The following is a 26,567-nucleotide window of genomic DNA, read 5'->3' on the forward strand; positions in this document are numbered from 1 at the left end:
GCTTCTAAAAGGGGCGTCTGCCGCCATACAGTGTATGGTGATGTTGACGCCCAGGGAGGGACCAGACGTGGCCCCTGATGCCGACCTCGGTGTTGCTGAATGCCTCGACATCACAGCTTCTTTTCAATTTCTTTGGTGCTTCAGACAAAACAAATTTTATTAGAATAATACGCATAAAGGCAATTCCTGAACTTTCTGAAATAGTTGTGACATAAGTGTGATATAATTTGCTTCTCATCTTTGTATGAATTAATGGACTGCATTATTTAAAAACATACCACTCAAGTAAAGAGTAGACTAATTCAGATGCAAATGTCCTGCCTCTCTTCCTTTCCTTGATGTCCCTCTTTTCCAAAAGCTTACAGTGCTTTGTTTATACAGGACCACATGATATGTGTTTAGGCATTAAATGGTATAAACTATTTTCCTTCTGAAAATCTGTAAAGCACTCTCTCTAGAAGCCATACATGGTACTACAATCCCTAAAACAAGTTTCTCTTCATTCTTCACTCTTTTAAATGTTGGGGAATACAAATTAATTTATGCCACTTTTCACTTTTTATATTGAAGGCAAAAAGTACAAATATTAAATACAAAGATTACTTGATTTCAAGAATGTAACACTTCAATATAAATAAAACAGATCATTACACAGCACTGTTTGGTTTGAGGTAGACATGATTTATAGAAGTAAAAATTTCCATTAATGAACTATAATAATGTCTACAGAAATGGTGTTTAGAAAAAACATCAGGTTATATACTAAACACACAACTACACATCTGATGCTGGATGAAAGCATTAAACCTATATGCAAGAAGTCTTTGATTTCTTGTGACTTCCTGAAAAAAAATTTCTGCAGGGATTGCAATTTTGATATATGGCTTTTCACTGTAAACATCTCTGGGGTCAGGAAAAAAGGGAAAAAAATCTGACAGAGGCCAGTGTGACTGTGAGCTAAATTTTCTTGACTTAATTGGAACCAAATGTTACCACTGGCTGCATGCTGGGTTCTCTGGCAGTCTCTCCACCAGATACAGAAAGTTACACTTCTCAATGACATCTTACATCAGGTACACTTCTGTCCCTCCTTACTATTTCCTTTGGACGAAGCTCATTTACTGACGTTCTTAAAAGAATATTAGAAGCCTTGAAAGATGAGTGTATGTGAGGGAACAAGCAATGAAAATGTCAACTGCGTTTTAGAACCTAAAACTCTTTTTTTTCTTCTTCTTCTAAGGACGTCACAAGAATTTTCTTCCTAAAATGAAGCAACTTCACTTTCAAAGTAGTGGCTTTAAGGAAAACAAATAATCTACTAGAAGAAAAGTGAGAAACAGAAGCTGAATGGCACAGTTAGAGGATTTAAATCGCGCAACAAAAATGTAATCTAAAACATTGTGGAGGAAAAGACGAGTTACTCGTGAAAGATTGGTTAAGCTCAAGAGTTTCTTAACGAGCTACAGAGATCCTTCATTACTGGGACCTCAAACTGAGGTGAGTTACAGGCGCGCTATGTTTTTTGCGACACGTTTTATGCATCATGATAACACTTCTTTCCCGGTGTTGTATGGCTTGGAGATGACAGGATGTAATAACCTGTTTTGTGAGACTAGTACGAGCCGGTCAAATTAAATATTTACTCTGCATTTTGGGACTGGCAAAATTCTGCTAGGAATGGCGTTGCCGGCTCCACTTGTAGGGCTGGTGATTACATCAGTAGCGCTGGAGCGGTTGGGGTAAGAACAGTCGATTATATACATCGTTTTTTCGGAGCTAATGACAGCTTTAATCTGGTTCTGTTACATTAATCGATGTTTATAATATTGCATTGCTATGGTGAATTCTGTGTTTTGGAATAAAGTTTTTGTTCTTATTTGTTCTGTTGCCTGTAAAAATGTGGCTCCGTTAGTGTGTGTGTGTGTATGTGTGTGTGTGTGGTGATGTGGAACTCACATAAAAACATAATGTAATGTATTGTGTATGTACTACTGAAGATATAATTAGATATTAATAAGTGTTGCCATGTAATAATTTTGAAAAAAATAGCAAGCTTATAAGACAATCCGTATATTTAAGCAGGAAGGTATGTGTGTGTGTTTTTTTATTGCTATAAAAAGGACTCCTCAAATCATGAGGTAGAATATTGCAGTAACAGTAAAGTTGATCAGATAATGACTGCAAAATGCTTGGTAATTATAGTACCAACTAGTGGCAAATGAAGTACATGTTGGTGTTTTCAGAGGTATTTATTTTTTAGATGTGTGTTTATGCTGTTTGTAGCAATTAGTAATTGCGTCGTTTGCTCCAGTTTTGCATCAAATGATTTTGCTTAGTGAATGGTGTTAGTAAATAATGAATATACAGTGTGTTCCCTTGCAGGAGCTCCAGTAGTCTTCTGATAAAAACAGTATACTTTGTTACAGGTTAATATTTCATTACAAGTATAGACAAGTAAAAAAATGACAACAGGGAACCTTGTGTGTACCACAGGAGTGCTTAAAATGTGTTAAGAATTTTTGTAGCTGAGGAGGACGTATCACATGTACATACACAGTATAGTGTCCAGGCGCTCATTGTATGCATGGACTGGAAGCTATTGTAGTTATAAGCTTCTAGAATATCCCCATTTTACAAAAAAAACAGAAGCACCCCTACTAACACACAGTTTATAATGTGAGTTGAGTGTCAATCTATAAGCACCTTTCTACTCATAATAGAAAGCAATACATATATGTTTTGATCCATAAGTGTTTTTTCTATGCTGGGCTTTTGTGTTTCAACACCATATGAGAACCAATAAGGACTTTTCTATTAATTTCCCTCCATTTGTAAAGGAAGTAGTATATTAAAAAAGCTAAGGGCTGTGAGCCGTGTTCAGGAACAACATTCTAAGGCAAAATGCTACACGTGGCACAATCACCAATAAATGCAACAGTATTTTTGCACTGATTGTCCTGATTGCATTTTGCACTCAAACTGTTCTCTCTCTATATACGGTATATTTCTGTGTGTTAAATTAAAACATCTATGATATGACTGCAGTTTGTTTAGATCCATAGTCTTGACACCCCGTGCTTATAGTTATATGGCTACTTTTTGTGTGGAGAAAAAAAAACTGCCCCTAACACGCCAGACATGCTGCAGGGAAGGCTATAGTCTCTGTACCAAATGCGTAGTTTCTAGGTTTGATCCAGGTGCCGTTATTGAAAGTTTCTCTTGAGGGTTTCTTATTTATTTCTTTAACAAAAGAAACCACTTACACAAAAGTCTCAGTTTGTTGCTGACGGAGTTATGCCGGCTTTAGGGATTTTCTGGGCACTGTTTCAGAGGTTGCATCTGGGGGTGGGGCTGGGCATGGTCAGGGATGTGACCATAACATGTTTGGTTAAATACAGAGGAGCAAATGGGAGACAGCGAAGAGAGGCTAAAAAAAAGACAAATGAGAAGGGAGATGGGGAAAATGAGTATAAAGAAGGGAGTGGTGGAAAGAGAGAAGAGAGAGGAAGGGGAGAAAGTACAGAAGATATAGCACAAGGAAAGAAAGGTGAGGAGAGAGAAGAAAGATGAGAGACAGAAGAGCAAAACAGAAGAAGAAACAGATGTAAGAGATATACAAGAGAAGAAAGAAAGAGTAGAGTCAGAAAAAAGGAAAGGAGAGGGAAAGGTGAGGTGAGAAAAAGGGACAGTGAAATGAGAAATTAAATACAAAAGAAACAGAGAGGAAAGACAGCAGAGAATGAATGGAAAGAAATCAGAGATGGGGGGAAAATAGAGTATAATGGAAAAAAAGAGACGAGAAAAGAGGGGGCTAAGGTGAAAATAGAGAAACAAGAGGAGTTAAAGAATAGCAGTGTTAGGTATAAATGGCCTATCTGATCCAGGCTGCAGGGATCTGGAACCTTGAGCATTAAAAACCACCAATCGATACCTACCCACCAATTTGATTTCTAGGTGTATAAACCCTACCCTAGTGAGTGTAGGCAAAATGTGAGTAAGGAACCGGCCGGGTCAGGAGCCAGGATCGACAATACAAGCAGGTCAGGAGGTAGCAACATAGACTAGGCAGGCTGAGATCATACCCGATAGAGCAGTCCAAAGCAGAATCAAATAGCAACTCAGTCGCAGGCTGGATCAGTACTGGAATCAGCAATCTAGGTACGGTCAGGTAGTATCAACATAAACTAGTTAGCCCATGGTCATAGACGCTACAGCTGTTTGAAACCGAATCAAATAAGTCGGGCATATCAGAATCAGCAGTCAAGGTAGGTCAGGCAGTATCACTGTAAACTAGACCGAGGTCATACATGGCAGAGCTATACATACAGTAGAATGTAGCAATGTAGAAGGGTAACAGGAACTGGGGACTAGGTTAAGGGTACAGGAGCACAGACCATGTTGCACTGAGGAGACTCTGCAAACAAATAAGCGCCAACCTCCAGGTCTCAGCTGTTTATATAGATGCAAAAAGACTCATTGGAGAGGTGGGAGTTAAAAAGGGGTGTGAGACTTACCATGTAAAGGAGGTTGCTGCAACTGAGCTGGTGCCCTCCATTACTGGATCCTTGCTGGAAAATAATGGTCTGTTTTCTTCAAACTGCTGAACAGGTCACCAGCTTCTAGGTAGCAGCAATATATTAGATCTTTAAAAAATAAGCAAAACCTGCTCCTAGTTTTAGTGTTCCACACAGTGTCAGTATAGTCCTTCTACCACAGGACTATGGGTCTTCGCCGCAATCTACAAATCTCCTGCACCCGTAGGCCTCGATACTATAGATCATCTTTCCTCCCAGGTCTCAGCACAGGCACATCAACTCTTTCCTCTACCCAAGTCGAGCACTGTCCCTCTTTCCATATGGGGTCCATGCAAGTTCCAGGGGCCAGCTGAACTTCTCCACTTGTCCACATGGCCACTGGCCTAGCATTTCCTGGGACAAAGGTAAATCTGTAACCAAGGACCCACCTATGGCACTGTGCGGGGTCCTAGCTTGTCATTAGGTATCCCCTCCTTCTTCATATTGGAGCAAGGAAGGCATGGAGTGAAGATATAGCATTTAGGGCATGTGTAGAACTGTGTGAGAGTAAACAAATTCAAATATCACTCATTTAGCTGGGTAATCAAGATCTACATTTTTCAGGTGTTAGTTAAGCAATCAAGATTTGCTTCTGTGAACTTGTCTCCATGTGCAAATCCAATGCCCATAGTGGGAATTTCCAAGGCAGGTGTACAGGAGTTCCTAACCTTTGGCTCCTTATTGGAGGTTGGAGAGGTGGGCTAGAAAGGTCTGGCTGCCCATGTATGTTGGTGGGCCAGTCTCCAATAGGAAGAGCCGAGGTAGGAGTGACAAAGTCGGTATGGCTGATTTCAATCTGCCCCAGAGGTCCTGTTATGCTAAAGCCTCTGTGTAGTTATGATGAAGACATGGCACTGTCAACAAACAAAACTTGTCTCACTGAAAGGAAGGCATCAGGGAAGCAAGTTCTTGGAACGCTACATGTTTCTTAAATTACTTGTGTTTTGCAACATCCATCTTGCTTTAAACACAAGACAAAAGCATGTCACTTATGCTGATTCTGCTAGTTCTAATTGCCTCCAGATACATACCATATATAATTTAGTATATAAACAGTGCCAGGAAGGAAAGCTCACAATGCATTGTGGTAAAGGCTAGTTGCCATAAAATGCTTGCAACACACACACTTAGGTTAATTCTGTGGTAAGTACATTCTCTCTGTTTTGAACTTCTGAACTTACTGAAAAAAGAAAAGAAGTAATAGTTCCTCTTGATTATAATAAAAATAAACACAAGGTTGGCTGAAAATAAACTGACATGTAAAATGTTACTGCTACAATGACATCCTAATAAATAACTGTAAAGGGATGTGCATCTATGAGATTTATATCTTGGATGATAGTTGGTCTCCAAGTTCAACCATTGTTTTTACTCATCTTGTGTACTTCCATTTCAGAGGAAATTATTGTTTTTTGTGCATGTATTTGCTGATGAATGCACATGTGCTGCATACTATGCATTGGCCATGTGCCTTATGTGTTGCTATGTAACAGTGGTGATCAGTTGGCTTGCTAGCTGCATTAGACCCTGGCATGCTGATTTTGCTGTCCCGAGAGTTGGGAGGCATGTATTTGCCTCTCTCAGTGAACATCTCAGGATCATGTCTAACAAGACTATACGTGTACATGGGAGTGCTCCTCAATGGGAACGCTTTCCGGCCACTGATTGGCTGCTAATGATTTTCCATGTGGTTATAAGATCATTTTAGTGTACACTTAAGGGTTATAGCCTCCTTTGATGTCAGACATTACTATACCCAGATCAATAGGGTGACATTTGTCTTTTTGCCACATAATATCTAGTTATTAAATATAACCCACCCTCACCCACAAGGAGGTATGGCACCTTTAGTTACATTAAGCTCATACGAGTCATGCTAGTTTCATATTTCTATCCTTAAGAACATCCGTCTCATTTTCTAATGGATGACTAAGAATGACTCAGAAATGTAAAAATGTATTTAAAGAACCATGATAAATTATGTTAAGTTGGTCATGCTGACCAGTGGTTAACCAACATCAAAGTCTGAATGAATTCTTAGAGGCTAGGTCTACAATAATCAGAACATATATCTTTTCTTGTGTTGAGTTAACAAAACCAGTCAACAGTTCACATAAAAGCATTTCAATTTACAATACCTATCTGAGAACATATTTACCAGCATAAAGTAGAGATGATAGTAAAGATTTGTCTGCTACTGTCTAATCAGACACTTGGCTTGGACAGTATTTATCAAGGTAACCATTAACTTACTCACTGATTTGGTTCTCTGCAGAATTTGTATTACTTTTGGTACAGTTAATCACCCCCTTTTAGGTGAGTTATAATTTTGTTGGAATATGTCTCACTTGAATACTTGCCAGTGGGCTGATACTGTGCTTGATACTGAAAATTCTTGCTAAGTAATGCATGCTAAGCACTTAGACTGTCTCTTTTAATGTCAATCGGACAGTATTATTGGGCACTTATTGGTCAAGGAAGCATCTAAATCATAAACACAAAAAATGTACAGTACTGTTTGATGCATGACAATTCTGTGTGTAAAATGAATGACGTAAAAGTTTAGATAATTATTTCCGTGCATTTAACAGTAGTAGGAGTTATGTTTTTAGGAGCTCTCGGCCTGCATCCTAGGCTCCACCTGGGTCATTGCAGGCAACAAGGATTACGAATGTGCTCCCTCCAATGCACTTGAGTCTGGTAATCAGGCCTTCCTCACAATTACGAGTCCAAGGGGTGGAAGGTGGCCAAGAAGATAAAAGATGAAGGGTCCCTTCTCCTCTTCATTACTGGGTTGACCAGTCATCTTGGAAGAATGCAGCTCCAGCAGGATGTTTGGTGGGCCTAATGGACTGCAGATGGATGACTGGGCCTCCCATGCCAGGATGTTTCCTACAGTAATTCCTTGGGGATGAGGCCTAGCACATTTCCAGTGGGGCCCTCTGTCTGAAGTTATAAACTGCAGTTCTTCTCCCTCCAGTGTGGCATATCTGGGGCAGAGTGGCATACCTGGGGTATAAGGCATATCAGAGGGCATAAGGAATATTAGAGGGCACTATGGCATATAGGGAGTATAAGGCATATCTGGGGGGCAGAGTGGCATATCTGGGGTATATGGCATATCTGGGGAGGGTAGAGTGGAATTTCTGGGGGTATAAGGCATATCTGGGAGGCAGTGTGGCAAGCTTGAGCTCAGATGTGCATAACTAGGGGGGCAGGTTGGGAAATAAAAACAAAAAATGCCAAGGGGGATGGAAAAAGCGCTAGACAGGAGTTTCTGAAGGTAATTCTTTGTTAAAAACGTATTAAACGGATTCTTGAAAATCCTAAAAGTTCATAAAATTGAGCAGCAGCCCACTTGCCAAGTTTCCTCTTCTTGGCTTGATTGATAGTAGAAATTCACAAAGGGGGTAATGGTTGTGCTTCAACAAAAAAAAAATAGAAAAAAGAAAAGTAGCACAATGGTGTAGTATATATAAAAATAAGATAAAAATCCTAAGGATGAAATAGCAGCAATGATGTGGTGTTGTTAAAATCGTGGTTAAGAGCAATATAAGGTTGCTCTTTCCTACAGGTGGTATGATGCCCACCAAAGATATTGGAGCAGCAAGTAGACTTGTGCATTCGTCTTCGGGCGAACATGAAAACGAACACAAAGAGTGCGTTTTCGTGTTCGTTCCGAAGACACGAAGAAGAGAAGACAGTGGCGGTAAAACGTAGACGAAGACACACACCACAAAGATCTTCGTGATCGTCTTCGTACACTAGCATAAATGGCTAATATATGTTGGGACAGAATGCTGCCCTCTATTGGTTATACATTGAGTAGCATTGTTCCATATGCTTGAAATCCAAAGTTATTATGCTACTCAATGTATAACCAATAGAAGGTAGCATTCTGTCCGAAGATATATTAGCCATATGTGGCAGTGTGTTCATTTACATTTATCCAAATAAAATATATTCCCATGATCCTTTCGTCTAACAGTTTAATACAAAAACCCCCCAAAATAAATAGAAAAAAAAAGCATTCTGTCCGAAGATATATTAGCCATATGTGGCAGTGTGTTCATTTACATTTATCAAAATAAAATATATTCCCATGATCCTTTCGTCTAACAGTTTAATACAAAACCCCCCCAAAATAAATAGAAAAAAAAAGTTTGCAAGTTCTACAGAATTAATGTCCGCGAATTAATGGTTATACATTGAGTAGCATTATAACTTTGGATTTCAAGCATATGGAACAATGCTACTAAATGTATCTTACCAATAGAGGGCAGCATTCTGCCCGAGAATATATTAGCCATATATGGTAGTGTGCTCATTGGTCGCCAGCAAGAGGCCCCCTACTGGCGACCAATAGAGTTGCTCATACGGACATTTAAACTACTGGCGCCAGAGCTGCTGCAGTGTGCATTAACCTCATATTAACCCCTTAACCGGAAAAAACGAACACGAAGAATGTCCACGAATATTCGCCCGAAGAGAAGACAGGAACTTGCGAATATTCGCAGAATCCGAAGATTTTTTTTTTGCCGAAGACGCGCACGAAGACGAAGAGCCCCCTGGTGCCCAAGTCTAGCAGCAAGTGTCCTTGATAAAAAAGAAAATGATCCCAGGAGCAATGTAAAAAGGTTATTTATAATAAATTTATAATAAATATAAAATAATATAAAATAGCACACTACGCATTTCACCTTTACAAAGGCTTTTTCAAAAGTTAAATTTATATTAGCTTACACATTTGAATTTTGGCACCAATTATATTCAATGTCGTCTTCTAATTAGACCTCAAAGAAAGAGGTCTGGCTACAAGACTAAGATCCAGATCCTCCGCAGCGCTGCAGGATACCTGTATCCTCCTCTCTGGCAGCTGGTGGATGCCTGTGCAATGCACACAGACAACCTCCGCTGCTGCCGGCACTTCTTCCAGGGCTTCTATGAAGGAGTGCCGGTGTGACATGACCTTCTGGTGCTTCACCATAGAAGCCCCGGCGGACGTACCGGCAGCAGCGGAGGTTGTCTCAGCACATCGTGCAGACGTTCACTGGCTGCCAGAGAGGAGGATCCCCCGCAGCGTTGGCAACCTCCACTGCTACCCGACACTTCTTTCTATGAAGAAGCACAGCGTGATGTGACCTTCCGGCACTCAGTCATAGAAGCCCGGAGGAAGTGTCGGGTAGCAGCAGAGGTTTTGCGCAGATGTCCACCGGCACAGTGGGACAAGTCTGGAGATGCATCGGTAGGTCGGGGGGCATACAGGGGGGTATAAAGCATATCAGAGGGGCAGATTGGCAAATGGGAATAAGGCATATCTGGGGGGCATAGTGGCATATCAGGGAGTCAGAGTGGCATATATGAGGGGTATAAGGCATATCTGGGGGCAAAGTGGCATATAGGGGATATAAGGCATATCTGGGGCAAAGTGGCATATAGGGGGTATAAGGCATATCTGGGGGGCAGAGTAGCAAGCTGTGGGGCAGCTGTGCATAACTGGGGGCAGGTTGGCAAATAAAAAGAAATAAAAACAAAAAATGTTTTATTAAATATGAAAAAATAGTTTACATATGAATTAATATTTAGTAATAAAACGTTTTTTTATAGGATAGTCATATATTCTTTTTTATTTTTTTACTAAATATTTATATTTTGTGGGGTCGTCTTATAATCGAGCAAATATGGTATTCAGAGACATTAGCTGAGATACGCTGTATACAAGAAACCATAGGTCGACCTATATAACTTAGGCAATATATGAACAGTAGGTGTCTAAGGGTATTGGCCATAATAAATAATAATAATAATAGTAATAATAATGAGTGAAAAAAATCAAATAAACTTTCTTAAATTTTTCACCTTTTTCTTGTCCTGCAAAAAACAATATATGTACAGTAAATGAGACATTAAAAAATTACAGATAATCACAAATGTTGCAAAAAAAACAGCCATTGTCATGAAAGGGTAAACCAAATTAAAATCTCTGTCCTTAAGGGGTTAAACAGTAAACACTTCACAGTATTTTATCTAATGCAGCAGCTTTTGCAAATCTAACACTGTGTTTTTATTTCAATTCTAATTTTGCTATAAATCAGTGCTGAGGTCATAGAGAGGAAATTTAAAAACCTTTCTCCTATGCCTCCTAAAAACTAAACCAAATTATATTAATATTGTTTATGTGCATATTGTAATGGTGTAGCTAGGTTAAAAGGAGTTTGCTATTTTTTTCAGGAATGATGCATTGTTTTAAAACATGGTTCATACAAATAATAGTTTTAGCTTGACTAATAATCACATTTTCATAGTTGGGTTCACTTAAGAATGTGTTCTTGAAAATATAGAGATGGTGTTAAAATGTATACACACACAAACATATATATATATATATGCTTTTGTTATGCTTCTTAATCTATTATATAGCTATATATAGATCCAGCTATACTGTATTTCTCAAAGTGAGATACACTGCAGCTGTGAGAAAAATATTAAAGGAATTATTGTTTCAAAGTTGGTAACAGTCTCAGAAAGGTAATAAGATTTCTGTGGCACACTGTGTTAGGGATATACAGTGCCCCATAGAAGAAATGAGCAGTGGTTTTGCATATTTCTTTTAGACGTGTGAGATTTCAATATTTGCTAGTGATTCTGCTTTTCCTGGAGAGTTACCTGGCTGTATCTTTGACTGTGCTAATCCTGCGGCAGGCTGTATACAGAGCCTCTTTGTTACAACACGAAAAGCCTACAGGCACAGACTGTTGTGTGATTTATTCAGTACTAATATTTCTTAACCCCTTTGTGAATGTTAAGCAACGTGACATGGTTAAAATATACTATTTTAAAATAATGTATGTGCAAATGTGTTATACACAGTGCCTGTATTGTTAGCAGCATTAGGTAATATATGTGAATGTGATGTTTCAAACCAACAAACCACATGATCTATATACAATTACTGGTGTATTTAAACACATTTATTCTATGAAAATGGCCCCAAACAACTTCAGTTAACCAATGTACCACAAAATAGATTAATATGTGTCTTGAATTTGAAAACAAAACAACATCCGTAGTTCTTTATGGGTTTTGGAAGTTACAGGGCACAACATTCCCTTTTCCAAACATGAAATTTTCAAATTTTATTTGGTGATGCCTATGTCTCATTTGGGACTATTTAGCAAGACTGTGACCCTGGACAAGCATTTGCTTAGGCCCCTCTCATTCTTAGGGTCGGATTAAGAGCATCATGGGCCTGGTGCTGAGGATTTTGGTGGGCCTTTTAATTGAAATAAATAAAATTGTGTTTTATACAGTGCAGCTCATAGTGAGCCTGACATATGTGGTACAGCATAAATCCCATTACTATATATTGAGCCATATATTAAGCCAGACACTGATGGTTGTACTGCATGACTCCCCTTGTCCTTAAACCTATTAATGACAATGCATTGTGAGCCTGTACATGTACAAGCTTTGTCGTGAAGTGGCTAAATATTGAACCACACAATAAACTTAATGTCCATAATTATATAGCAAACCAGACACTGACAAGGGTACAGCATAACTCCTATCATTAAATAGTAAGCAAGAAACTTAAAGATCTGAGCGACTTTGACAAGGTCCACATTGTGATGGCTAGCCAACTGTGTAGCCGCAGACCAGTCAGGGTGCCCATGCTGACCCCTGTCTACTGCCGAAAGTGCTTACAATGAGCACTTGAGCATTAGAACATTAGGAGCAATGGAAGAAGGTGGCCTGGTCTGATAAATCACATTTTCATTTACAAGTGAATGGTTAGGTGCGTTGCTTACCTGGAGAACACATGATACCAGGATGCATCCATGGAGGCCCCACTTGGGAAGTTACGGGACTGAAAGGATCTGCTGCTAATGTCTTAGTGCCAGATACCACAGCAGATCTTCAGAGGTCTAGTGGAGTTCATGCCTCAACGTGTCAGGGCTGTTTTGGAGTCAAAAGGTGTACCTACACAATATTAGGCAGGACCTCCATAGAGCTGGTTAGGGAGATCTCCTTTTAACTGGCCCATTGAGCTTTAGGTGCTGCCATAGCAGCTTGTAGCAGTATGAGATAAGGGATAAACAGTTTTACCCCTCTGAAAAAGTGCACAGTGTTCTATGATCATGACATCACAAGGGTTTGCCCTGTTCCAAAAGAGGTCCCTGGTGTCTGAAAAAAATCCCATCAGGAATCTCTAGTAATGGTGAACTGCTCTCTTTTTTAGAGAGAGCATTGAAAAATAAGAAATAAAAATATTTAAAAAGTTTAAAAAAATAAAAACATAAAACCACTCACCTTACCTAACCTCTACCAACCTGTACCCCTCACCTAAAAAGATAAAAATCTTAATAAAGAATAAGTATTCCCCCCTCACCACAAAAATCTTTTTAAAAATGCACATGTTGCAATTTTGGACCCATAGCTTCCCCAAAACATGTCAAACCTAGGCATGTGGAGCGTTACTGTACTTGCTTAACACAAACTTATTTTTTTATTTGCAGCTATACATATCCTGGACAGGAAATAGCAGCATAACAAATGGTGTTTAAAAAGCAGGGTTTTCTTACCACTCACTTTGGATGAGATTGGTGAGATGGATGCCTCAGAATGTCCATCATGGAATACCTGGGTTGTCTGCTTTTCATAAACCTATACTGTAGTGTTATGTACAGATTTTGAGATCTGTGAATGCTATCAAAACTAGAGCCTCAGAATACCAAATACTTGACTATTAACTTAATTACACATGTAAATAGTAATCATTGTGTTGCTTACAGGATGTGGAAGATGGAAATTTTACACAGCAAGAAAAAAAAGTTGAAACAGAGGAAATTAATTCTAATACATGTACAGTCACTAGATCCTGGAATAAAATGTTGTTTTTCTCCTATGACTGCTTTAAAGATTATATGACTGTAACGTAAAATTTTCCATTTCCATGCAATTCAAAACATTTTCCCTGATACACTGCTGTTTTAGCCATCTGGTTTTAAGGCTATATTTTCATATTTTGCACCTCAAAATTATTAATTTAATACATAATCGGAGAAGGAAATGCTCAATCAAGGCCTAATTCTTTTAAGTATTTTGCCACATTTGGTTCTTACTTATATACTGGACAAAAGTGGTAAGTGGTGTTCTTCTGGGGTTCTGTTCTGGGACCAATTTTATGCAACATATTTATAACTGACCTTGCAATAGGCGTTGAAAGTCTTGTTTCTGTGTTTGCAGATGACGCTAAACTCTGTAAAGTAATATAATGTGAGCAGGATATTACTTTGCTGCAGAGGGATTTAGACTGGGGGACTGGGCACATAAATGGCAGATTAAATTTAATGTAGATAAATGCAAAGTTATGCACTTCGGGGTAAGGAATGCACAAGCAACTTACACCCTAAATGGTAGTGAATTAGGGATAACAACAAAGGAGAAGGATTTGGGAATTGTTATAGACAACAAGCTAGGAAACAATGTGCAATGTCAGTCAGCAGTCGCTAAGGCCAGTAATGTATTGTCATGTATAAAAAGGGGCATCAATTCGCAGGATACAAATATAATTTTGCGCCTCTATAAATCAATGGTAAGGCCACACCTTGAATATGCTGTGCAATTTTGGGCACCTATTCTAAAGAAGAATATTATAGCAATGGAAAAGGTGCAGAGGCGGACTACAAAATTAATAAAAGGAATGGAACACTTTAGTTGACAAGAAAGGTTAATTAATTTAAATCTGTTTAGTTTAGAAAAACAACACCTCAGAGGGGATATGATAGCATTATATAAATAGATTCTGGGCCAATACAAACCATTGTGTGGAAATCTATTCGTAAACAGGACTATGCATCGGACACGTGGTCAAGCATTTAGGCTGGAAGAAAGGAGATTTAGTCTAAGGCAAAGGAAAGGGTTTTTTTTACAGTTAGGACAATAAGGATGTAGAATTCTCTGCCTGCAGAGGTAGTTTTGTCTGTAAAGACATTTAAACAACATTTAGATGTATACTTTCAAAAACATAATATTCATGGATATAATTTTTTATTTATGGGGAAACAGCTTCTTGATCCAAGGAGAGATCTGACTGCCAATCTGGGGTCAAGAAGGATTTTTTCCCCTAGTTTGTGCAAAATTGGAAAGAGCCACAACCAGATTTTTTGCCTTCTTTTGGATCAACAGCAAGAAATAAACAGATATGGGAAAGGCTGAACTTGATGGACGCAGGTCTCTTTTCAGCCTATCTAACTATTATTACAGCCGGTGACCTTTCTCTGAATCCAGACCCAGATTTCTGTGTGAAAGAAGCTACTAGAGTCTCCTCCACTATACATTTTGCAGAGCCTTATGTCACAGATAACAAAACAAATTTCTTTAATGTAACCAAAACTTACAAACAACAGAGAAGGGTCGCTCATCAATGTTATTTGAAACAAAAACTGCCACCCAGAGGTTTAAACATTAATTAATCACCTGCAAGATATATAACAGAAGAGAAAAAATCCTAAACAACGGTGATTATTAGACATGTGCTCAGCGAGCAAATTCGATTAAGATGAAATTTGCATTTCATTTTTGCTGGACAAAATTTTAATTTGGAGCAACATTCAAAGGGTGTTTCCAAAAGGGGGAGTCCCTGACACCTTCTGGACTTACCTTTCATTATATAAATATTATAAAAAGGTTCCTCCAGACTTGGTCAAAAAGGTGCAGCAGCAGTAGGGCACTGGGCCTAGGCATGCAGACACTGGCAGATGATAGGAACATGCAGCCCCATGGAGCAGGACTGAATTCCCATCACAACATTATAGAAATTTTTTAAAAAAGATTCTCTCAGAGTAAGGAAGGTCAAAGAGGTGCAGCAGCAGTAGGCCTGAGCAGACAGATACTGGTACGTGATAGGCACATGCAGCCCTGTGGAGCAGGACTGGATTTCCCCATTATGTATAATTTTCATTTTTTCTCCTTATTGTTCCTTGTCTTTTACAAACTTTGTTTGAAAGTTCATTGAAATACTACAGTTGCCTAGAAACAGAATTCTGTCATTACCCCAAAGCCCCTCCTTTATGTATTACATCCCAGCAGTCTGACACGCTACAGCTACGTGCCATTGGATGCTCATGCATATGAAACAGCAAAACTTTACAGATCCTAATACACAGTAATGACCACATTGGCCAGCGATGAAGAGTGAGTGTTATTTAGTGAAATGTTTTGTGTGATGTGAGTTATGTATTATAGGTGTGAGGTGTTTTGTGTCATAGGTGTGATGGGAGTGATGTGTGATTGGGCTGTGGTCCCCTTAAACTAGAATAACTTAAAGGTAACACCCCTTTTACGATGTCAGAGATGGGCAGGCTGAGCATTGAAGACAGATAGGATTAAGAAGCCTCGCTGAAATGGTTTCAACAAGAAAAAACAGTATGTTACTTAAGCCCCTTCACGACAATGCATTTGGGACGAAGCCTGTGCATGTACGGGGTGCTTTCAAATACCTGCAATCACCGATCGGCGGCTTTGCAGCATCCACAGAAGCCTCACAAGCGAGGCTAGCTGTGGATATTGGGAGGATAGCGGCTGACTAAAACTAGCTAGAGCTTTAATCAGCAATCTCTTTCTAAGCTTAATCAGTGTTACTGACATGCCTCAATATCAAGGAATTCCGCAACACAACCTCCCTACCCCGATCGCCTAGTGATTGCACCGAAGAGCAACCACAAGCACCATCAATGGGAGACATTGCTGCCACTCACAAGATAGCAAGATAGCGGAGCCGACTGAAACACTAGAGTTCCACAGACAGTCTATCCTCTGTAGGTTAAATACAGGTACTGCATTCAACCATGCAAGTCACTGGAGCCCAGCTCACTAATCACAATGTGATTAGTAAAATAAAAAAATAGGTAAAAAAAAAACCATGCAATTCCCCTAGTTAGGGGAGTGGTTTATCCAAAGGGAGATTAGTGTCTGTGAAGTGAATCACTAATAATGGATGACGCAATCCATGTCAACTACAAATTGAATTGGCTGGCTTAAAGATCTCTCAAATAGCATATTTTCAACAAAATTCCAGATTGAAAAATGCACACCTCCCAAATGTGGCCTATTACCCTGCACACAACCCAACAAACCCACGCATAGGTGGTATCACTGTACTTTGTGGCTGAACATATTGAGGTATTGTTTGACAGTGACATAAACCATGAGCTGTAAATGCATACCTGAAGTAAAATGTGTGTGATTACTACCATAACGTTTGACAAAGGCTGGTGGTAGAATTAGTGCATGGAAATGTAAGAAATTATGACCCTTACAGGGTTATTCTTTTAGGGAATGTGTGACGAATAAAGCACAAATACAAGCGTATAGAAAAATGTATATTGATATTGAATTAGGTCACTGTTACAGGTGATAAACCATATAACATACAGAAAACATTTCTGGGGAAATCTCTCTCAGCTCACAGGCTTCTCCCGAACGCCATCTTGCGCAGCTTCGTTCTGAGTCTCCTGACCCAGGACACTTCTGTTCGCTGCGTTCTCCTTTCTTAGACTCTTATTTCTCAGACTCTTCTGACTATTGCAGCCCCTAACTATTCATCCCAGAATTCCTTGTAACTCCCAGAAAGTGGTTCACCCAACCCCTCCTTCCAGAGATTTCCTGTATGACCCAATTATGAAGGAGGCAGATAGTCTATGCAAAAATATACAGTTATGTTAATATACATCGGCTTCAGTTGTCTGACCCCCTGTGGGGTATCCCACCTCTGTTGGAGGCTTTGTTCCAAACCCTTTGTAATGCATTACTATGCAAATGTCCTTACATTGTATAACCAGATATCTCACTTTACAGAAACCCAAATCTTCCCCAAAACAATATGCAATAAATGTAGTATCACATTTTAAAGGCACCCTTCATTTCTTACAGAAAGACTTAAAATACTAGCATTTGAAATATGGTTTGACTGGGTAAATTGAAGTGGCTGGCTTCAAAGATGTGCCAAATAGGACATGGGGCAGTATGACCATATACGGAAAAAAAATGTTTTTAAATAGCCATAGTGTGCAAAAAAAAAACATTGGGTATTTCTAAACTCAGGATCAATATAAGAATCTATTTAGCAGGTTTTTTCATTCATTTTTTGCATGAGTAAAAAAAATCAAAAACGTGAAAAAAATCACCATATTTTATCATTTTGTAATACTAAATTAAAATAATGGTAGAGAAAGCCCTGCTTGTCCTGAAAAAACAAAATATATAATGTATGTGGTTGCACCAAATAAGAAAGAAGAAAATTACAGCTAAACAGCAACACCGCAAAAATGTTAAAACAGCCTTTGTCCCAAAGTGTACAAAGTGTAAAGTCTTGTCATTAAGGGGTAAAAGAAAGGCATATGCTTATTTAAGATGCATACACTAGCAGTACATAATAATATAAACATTTAGGAAAGCTGTGAAAAAAACATCTATGTGGAACTGCACCTTTAAGACATAATTATTTTGTATTAAAAAAGTAATTTTGGCAAATTAAAGGTACGGCTAATGGCCCAAGTTACACCAAACTCTATCTAGGATAGTGGGAGGAATTGTAATTGAATCAGTTTTTTGAACTTCTGAATGGTTTCAAATGATAATGTGGCATGGGTATATACAGTAGATTACATCATTGTCATTTGGAATGGGTCATCAGGTGAATTTTAAAAAATGGTTGAATAACAAAATAACAATAATATTGATATCTCAATCCCGTATATCTTTTTTCTCGGATTTATGTAAAATGACACAAAATGCCACATAATACAACCCTATGTTGTAAATCTACTTCTACAAACAGCCTACTGAATTGGAAAGCCATCACCCTTACACCTTGCACAAAGGCATTGCTTTAGAGCAGTACTTAAGGCTAAGTAAAAACAGTTTGGATATTCAAGACTTTAATACAAAATCTAAGTATCTAAGGACACAATTTAAAGAAATAGGTATAAAGTATTTATAATTTAGAGAAATAGGTATAAATGTAATTTAGTTAAAAACCTGCAACTATGATATATAATATGTGGGGAAAGGTTATAGATAATTTAGTAGGAGAGTCATATAACACATCAATATGTGTAAAAAAACATTAGTTTTCAGACATCATTGGACCCTTCACAATGGAGATATCAAGTGCATTAACTTTATCTAGATCAAGCTAGGGACAAAGAGGGACAATCTGCATAATAAATGGTGGAGGAAAGAAACTTTAATATTTAAACCAAAACATTAAGCAGAGCAGGATGAATTAGGGGTTTACGTTTACCCAATATTTGAGTTGAAACTACTGTTTTAGTATGTCTCACCAAAATATGACTATAATACACATACTGAAATGTTTACAGATCTATTCAGCACGCTATACCTTCTGTGATTCATAGTTCATTTTACTATTAACCGAGCAACAATATATTATAGAACTATTTCTCAAATAACAATATACCGTATTTGCTCGATTTATAAGACGACCCGCCAAAATTTTAATATTAATTTAGGAAAAGAGTAAAAGTCTTAATATAAGACTACCCTGAAAGAAAAAAGTTGTACTAGTAAATATTAATTCACATGTAAACTATTTTTCATGTTTAATAAAAACTATCATTGAGAAAAATACATTTTTTGTTTTTATTTCCTTTTATTTGCCAACTTGCTGCCAGTTATGCACATCTGCCCCCCAGATATGCCTTATACCCCCTATATGCCACTTTGCCTCCCTGATATGCCACTCTGCGCCCCGGAAATGCCTTTTAACCCTCAATATGCTACTCTGCCTACAAAAATGACTTCTAACCCCCTATATGCCACTCTGCCTATAGTAATACCTTTTACCCCCTATATGCCACACTGCCTATTGTAATACCTTTTAACCCCTTATGTGGGCTCTGAATCTTAGTCTTGTAGTCAGACCTCTATTTGAGTCCTGATTAGAAGACGACCTTGAATATGACGAGTGGTATTTTTCAGAGCATTTGCGCGGGTGCAATGAGAGTCAGTGAGAGGGACCATACCGTTTCCAACATCAGTCCCTCAGCATCAGCTAAATAGCTTAGTTGCCGGCGGGGTATCAGGCAACAAACCAATTTATGTAGCCGAGGGACTGAAACGGAACGAGCTGATACTTCCGCTGTTTGCTGTGTGACATTAATAGAGACAGCACGACTGAAGAGACGCCATGGTTGAGCCGATATTAAATCTGTTCAGTCGCAGTACGGTCACTCTGTTGTGTGTCTCCACGTTTGTTGTGCAAAAACACTGTTAGACAATAGCCTAAAATGAGATCCAGACCATTGACACCTATTGGGCCAGAATAGCCTAAACTGAGATCCAGACGAGTGACACTTATTGGGCCAGAATAGCCTAAACTGAGATCCAGACGAGTGACACTTATTGGGCCAATAGCCTAAATCTAGATATATATTTTTCTTTTTATATAAAAAAGAAAAATATATAAGAAAATATTTAGAAATTAGGCAGCTACAGCCTAGTTGTAAACATTTAAAACACTTAATGTCCTTCGCTCATTTGACTGAAGATTCTCATTCCTTTCAGTCAGGTAATGCTAATCATTTCTTTTTGTTATTTATTGTTAGGTAGGGAAAAAAAGATGTATATAGCAGAACAGCTATGTTACATTAACTGTTTCACAATCAAACGTGCATTTTAGCAAACTGTAAACACTTGATATCTGCCATGGCCGAGAGGAGTTACATGGGGGGGGGGCACAAAAAAATATTCTGCCCTGGGCGACTGCAACTCTGGTTTCGCCACTGCATAGTAGACCTGTTCTGAATCAGATGTGAGATGCGGTAAGATATGTCACGCCAATTTATGTAGGGCATACATGGACTTGCTACCTGGTAGAGATGGTATGGCCAATTTCAGCATGAGAGGGGTTAATTCAATTGTATAGGCATGTGGTGCCAAAAGGTCTTATAAGATGAATTTGTCTTTTGCAGCTGGGACTCCAACCAGGGCCCTCTGCAAGGTGTGAAATGTTACAGAGGAGGTGCCTCTACATCTACTTGCTGAGTAATCCACCATATGCCTGTAGCCCCTCATAGATTGTGAATTCTTTTGATGTGCTAAGTGACCACTAGCATTCAGTAAAAAACATTTCTTCCAGGGTCATATCCAACACATAAAATAATAACCCATAGATTCATAATCATACCTCCTTTTGTGCATATCTAGAACGGGGAAAGCACACCCTACAAAAAGAATGCAAATATGCCTAGTACCACATAAGCTGTTTGGAAGACATCGTGCATGGTATTCAGTCATAAGTAGCAAGTGTGACATATCTATGGACTTCACAATTTAAAATGCAAGAATTATTGATGTGACAAGCAGAGGAGGGACAATAAAATGAAAAAGAGTTATTTTGACTTATATGTTTCTACAACACAAGGGGGTAGGTCACTTATGGTTCCTATAGGTACACCTTCCCTCCGCTTAAAAAGTATAAATTTAATGATAGGAAATTGGTCAGTGTGCTTACTAGGGGCCAAGATCTAATTTTGAGTAGCCACCTTTCTTTGCCGGAGCCCTACAGACAGAAAAACTGTTACTTTAGCATTCAAGTGAGTAGTTAGGTTTTCAGTAATTTCTCCTTTTTATTTTTATCAGTTTGGTGTAAATCTGTTTATCATGGTTTTTTGTATGCACTGTGACTATTTTTTGTTCATAATAAATATTCATTTATTAAGTTCTGCATTTGTCTGGTAAAGACTCACGTTACCTGATTAGACCAATTTATTGGTCATTTGAAATCACATAGTTATTTTGTTAAAGTATATTGTGTGGGTTCTTAGTCTAATTCATTTCGGGGACCAAGGCACCCCGTTTTTAAATTGTCTTGGTGGTGGCAGCGTTATGATATTAGTCATATCATTATAGTTAAATGTGGGTGGTATTAAGGGAGGATATTTTTGTCACTATTTCCGGTCTAGGGCAGACAGATAGCGAATTTTAACCATTTTACCACCAGAACCAAGTCCTGTGCATGCTTGGAGTAGGGTGCGTTTGTGACAAGATGTTCCTCCATATGGGCTGAAGACTGGGGAAAGATTGAGTATTGGGTAGGTTTATATTGCTGGGCATTTATAGACCCAGGCGTCTGAAGAAAGGATCCACTTAATCGGTCCTCTTAGCGTTAGACGCGATCCATTGTGTTGGACTATTAATTTAACCCCTTAATGACAATTGCTGGTTCTGGCACGTCACTGGAAAACAAACGGTTAACGACAATTGACGTGCCAGGACCGTCATGTCTTTAAACAGGTGCAGAAAGCGATCTACGTTCGCTTTCTGCACCCAAACGGTGTTGCTGTAATGCCTCGACCTCGAGGCATTCAGCAACGCCACGATCGGCACTAGGGGCCATCTCTGGCCCCTCCCCGGGGCGTCAACATCCGCCATACATTGTATGGTGGCGGACGCCCGTTTTAAAAGCGTTTAGGAGGCGATCAAGAATCACCTCCTAAACTTAAATGGTGTCACTGGAATGCCTTGATCAGGAGGCATCCAGCGACACCAAACACTTACTCCAGGATGGACTGTGACCGCTCCAGTCACCGGTGATTTTCACGATGAAAAAGTTCGCAAAATGGTCTCCAGACCCTCTAGAGAACTCTGGCTCCACTTGAGAGACATTGCTGCCACTCACAAGATAGCAAGATAGCGGAGCCGACTGAAACACTAGAGTTCCACAGACAGTCTATCCTCATCACAGTGTGATTAGTAAAAAAATAAATTAAAAAATAAAATAAAATTAATAATAATTAATAATAATTAGAAACAGTTAAATGTAAAAATAATTTCCCACTGATGTCACTATCAGAGGAACCTTCAAGTTGAAAAAAAATGTTAAATTTTTTTTAAAAAAAGGCAAAAAATATATATATATATATAAAAAATATATTTTTGTTAGCAAGTCCTAAAATTAGCACATTAGCTTAAAACAATTCTCGCATGAAAAGAGTTAAAATACTGGCATATTAAATGCCCATGGGGTGTCTACTTTTAAAAAATGTATGATTTCATGGGGTAAATTGAATTGGCCGGGTTCAACAAGGTCCCAATTAACACGGGGGGAAGGATGGCCACACATCTAATTTCCAATTAGAAAAATGCACATGTACCAAATGTGGCCTTTTAGTTCCCCCAAAAAATGACAAACCCATGCATGTGGGGTATCACTGTACTCAGGAGATGTTGCTGAACACATATTGGGGTGTCGTGTGACAGCGGCATATACCAGGAGCTGTAAATTTATACATAACATAGGTGTGTGGGGAAAAAATACACACAAAAGAATACTACTGCAAACTTTGAAAAAATTCTGGTAGTAAAATATGTGCATGCAAAGAGTTAAAATACCAGCATTTAAAATACCGTGGGGTCTCTAGTTTTCAAAAATATATGGTTTTGTTGGGCACATTGAAATGGCCCGGCTCAAAGATGTACCAAATAGGGCATGGGCAGTGGATCCCCAAATGCCAAAGTTCAACATTGAAAAATGTGCATGCCCCAAATGTGGCCCTTTTGCCCCCAAACAGCCAGGCAAAATCATTCATGTGAGGTATCGCTGTACTCAGGAGATGTTGCTGAACACAAATTGGGGTGTTTTATTATAGTGGCATATACCAGAACCTTGTAATTCATACCTGAAGTAAAATGTGTGTGACAAAACAAATGCAAAAAAATGACTACCACAAAGTTTGACAAAGACTGGTGGTAGATATGGTGCATGGAAAGAGTTAAAATACTAGCATTTGAAATACCCTGGGGTGTCTGGTTTTCAAAAATATATGGCTTTATTGGGCATAATGAAATGGCCCGGCTCAAAGATGTACCAAATAGGACATGGGCAGTGGATCGCCTAACGCCAATGTTCAACATTGAAAATGCGCATGCCCCAAATGTGGCCCTTTTGCCCCCAAACAGCCAGGCAAAATCATTCATGTGAGGTATCGCTGTACTCAGGAGATGTTGCTAAACACATATTGGGGTGTTTTATGATAGTGACATATACCAGAACCTGAAGTAAAATGTGTGTGAAAAAACAAATGCAAAAAAAATTAGTACCATAAAGTTTGACAAAGGCTGATGGTAGAATTAATGCTTGGAAAGGGTTAAAATACCAGCATTTGGAATACCCTGGGCTGTCTAGTTTTAAAAAATATATGACTTGATGGGGTAAATTGCATTGGCCGGCTTCAAAGATACCCGAAATGGCACATGGGGGGAAGAATTACCAGATTTGGAAAAAATGGCTTTGAAATAGGAAACGCTACCTGTACTTATTGCCCCATAATGTGTAGAAAAAAGCAAAAAAACATAAAAACATTGGGTACTTCTACACTCAGGACAAATAGTAGAATCTATAGATGAGTAAAAGATTTTTCAACGAAAAGTTAGAAACAGTCATTTTTTTCTAAATTTTTCACCATATTTTATACTTTTTTTTAATAGTAAATAATATGATACAATCAAAACAATGTAAACAATCTAAAGAAAGCACTAATCTAATGTGTGTAGGTTCAGTAAACGGGAAAGAAGAAAAGTAGAAAATTACAGCTAAACACGAGCAGCGCAGAAATGTTAAAACGGCCATTGTCACGAAGGGTACAAAAAGTAAAATCAGCCTTTGTCACAAAGGGGTTAAAGTCATATTTACATAACCTTCATCTATACAAAACTTTAACTTTACCATGTTTATTTTGGTTTTTTTTTGCAATAGTTCTCTCTTCTTGTGAGTGAAAAACTGCTTATTTAGTTGAATAAAATATGGCAGTAGTTTAGCTTTGTTTTTATCATATTATAATATGTTACTTGTTTAACCTATTTATGTTATATATTTATCTCTTATTCAAGACCACTGCAAATACAGCTAATGTTATGCACTACTACATAATATATACTTTTGTATACGTTATTTGAAAACATACTGTACAATATTTTCATACATTTTCTTTTTCCTGGCAGATTTTGGTAGTCTTGACTCATTAGCAAACAAAGATGATAGACACAAAACAAGTACATCTCATCTTGTCCATAATTCTGCAACTCCTGAGTTCTGTGGAATCACAGGTCAATCCAGGTGAGTGTCCTCTCTCTCTTAAGCTAATATTGGTTTGGATTCAGCCCTGGAATAACAGACCATGTAAGAAAAGCCAGTAAAAATAATTCTCATATGCCAAGAAAAAGATATATTCCCTAGTTATCTCTAGTCAGATTTCGAAAGGAATAGCCCATCAACCATCAAATATATATTGTAGACATGTTTATGTTTGGTGACAATATTTTTGTTCTATATCTATTTTGTATTCAGTAATTGTATTAAATTTCCAAGGAAAATAAGAAAAGCTGAAAGAGGGATTTCATAGTGATACAAGGAAAGGTGTTAGTGTATATGATACCTACAAGCTTTTGTAAGCCTTCCACTTTCAAGGGACCAGTCAACAAGCCACAGCAAGAGAGGTTTATTCACTAATAGGTTTCAACTCCACTTCATTAATCAGTATTAACGGCCAAGACTGACAGGGTTCTCCAGGAAGAAGGGCTGACAGAATACAGAATTCAACAGACAATTTTTCAGTTTCAAACACCAAATTTTGTTTCCTCTTCTTTAGGCTCAGGCGGCTTTTTTATTCAGAAACAAAATTTGTTGCCCAAAAATTAGCTTCCTTTCTCTGTGTCAAACACACGCATGTGTCAGTCTCGTCGAATCTCAATATAAAGTCTGACTCCCATCAACTGAAGACAGTGAGTGTGCAGCTCAGATCGGATTTAGACCCTTCCGTCCTCTTTCTGTGTCATCCAATACTTTCTGTGCTCCCTGCACTCTCCATCTACCTTGTATCTGCCCCCTCAACAGCTTCTCCAGTTTTCTGGTCTCCTACGACTTCTCTACGGTTGCAGACTGGGAGGGGAAACAAGAGATGGGAGAGGGGGGGTCAGTATGAGAGAGTGTGCAGCTGCAGAGAAACAAAAATTACAGGAGAAAGGGGAGGGGTGTGTAGTGTACACATACAATGCCTGCAATAGAAGCTGCCCTAAATTATTATATCATTCTTGCTTGTCTGTAGAGGTAAATTAATGTACACCTTTTCTTACAGGCACTGAAATAGTCATTTGCATATTAATAATGCACCCCTTTATTTTTATTTAATGTAATAAAATTTTACTTAATGTAAGGATATCAACTCATACCAGTCTGAGCTCAAAGGCAAATTAATTTACTATTAAGTTAAAGACAAACTCTCTAACCACTGGTTTGAAGACAAACTTGCTTAGCTTTGAGGTAAAGGAGGCTTGCGACATATACTACTACTATAGAAGGATGCGTATTACTGTACTCTGTGAGTAACTGTTACCCTTTGTGAGGACTTCAACCCCTTAATGACCAATGACGGCACGTCATGTAAAAACAGTCAGTTAATGACCAATGATGTGCCTGGCACGTCATGGCATTAAACAAGCTTAGAAAGCAATTTACAATTTGCAAAAGTGTTAAAACAGCCAAACAAAGGTACAAACAATAAAAAATAGCCTGGTCCTTAAGGGATTATTATTAATTCTTCTAAATCTAAGATGAAAAATAAAACGCCAATAATGTACAATGAAATCCATAGGAGTATTCCTGTCACTGATTGACAGCTTGACAGCTTAAGCATCCAATCAGTGGCAGGAAAGTGAAAGGCTTTACACGTGTGCACTGGGGTCTAGACATACCCCTGCATGCAGCACTCAGCAGAGCCAGCGCTGGATCTGACTGGAGGTGAGTTCATCATGTGCAAGGAACTGCATTTGGTTGAATGCATATCCTGCAGAGCGTTAACTGGGGTATGAAGAAACGGACAAATGCATTTTGGAGACATATTGAAAACATGGCCTATGTCAACATGTCTGTCGACACGTTCGTGCAGTGAAAAATCAAATCCATGCAGTCAT

General features: G+C 38.5%; 1 protein-coding gene across 2 annotated transcripts in view; it reads left to right on the forward strand.

Annotated features, from left to right (window-relative positions):
- The first annotated feature begins 1,026 nt into the window (after positions 1-1,026).
- DDR2 (discoidin domain receptor tyrosine kinase 2) overlaps positions 1,027-26,567 on the forward strand; it is a 95,480-nt gene continuing 69,939 nt past the window's right edge. Inside the window, exons 1-3 of one of the 2 annotated variants that reach the window (XM_053469180.1) lie at positions 1,027-1,073; positions 1,241-1,497; positions 24,600-24,714. In XM_053469180.1, coding sequence (XP_053325155.1) covers positions 24,633-24,714 — 82 coding nt within the window. In that variant the 5' untranslated portion in view covers positions 1,027-1,073; positions 1,241-1,497; positions 24,600-24,632. Of the gene's footprint in view, positions 1,498-24,599; positions 24,715-26,567 lie in introns of both variants that reach the window. The other variant, XM_053469178.1, reaches the window with a different exon arrangement.

This window comes from Spea bombifrons, chromosome 6, assembly GCF_027358695.1.
Source record: "Spea bombifrons isolate aSpeBom1 chromosome 6, aSpeBom1.2.pri, whole genome shotgun sequence".
Lineage (NCBI taxonomy): Eukaryota > Metazoa > Chordata > Amphibia > Anura > Pelobatidae > Spea > Spea bombifrons.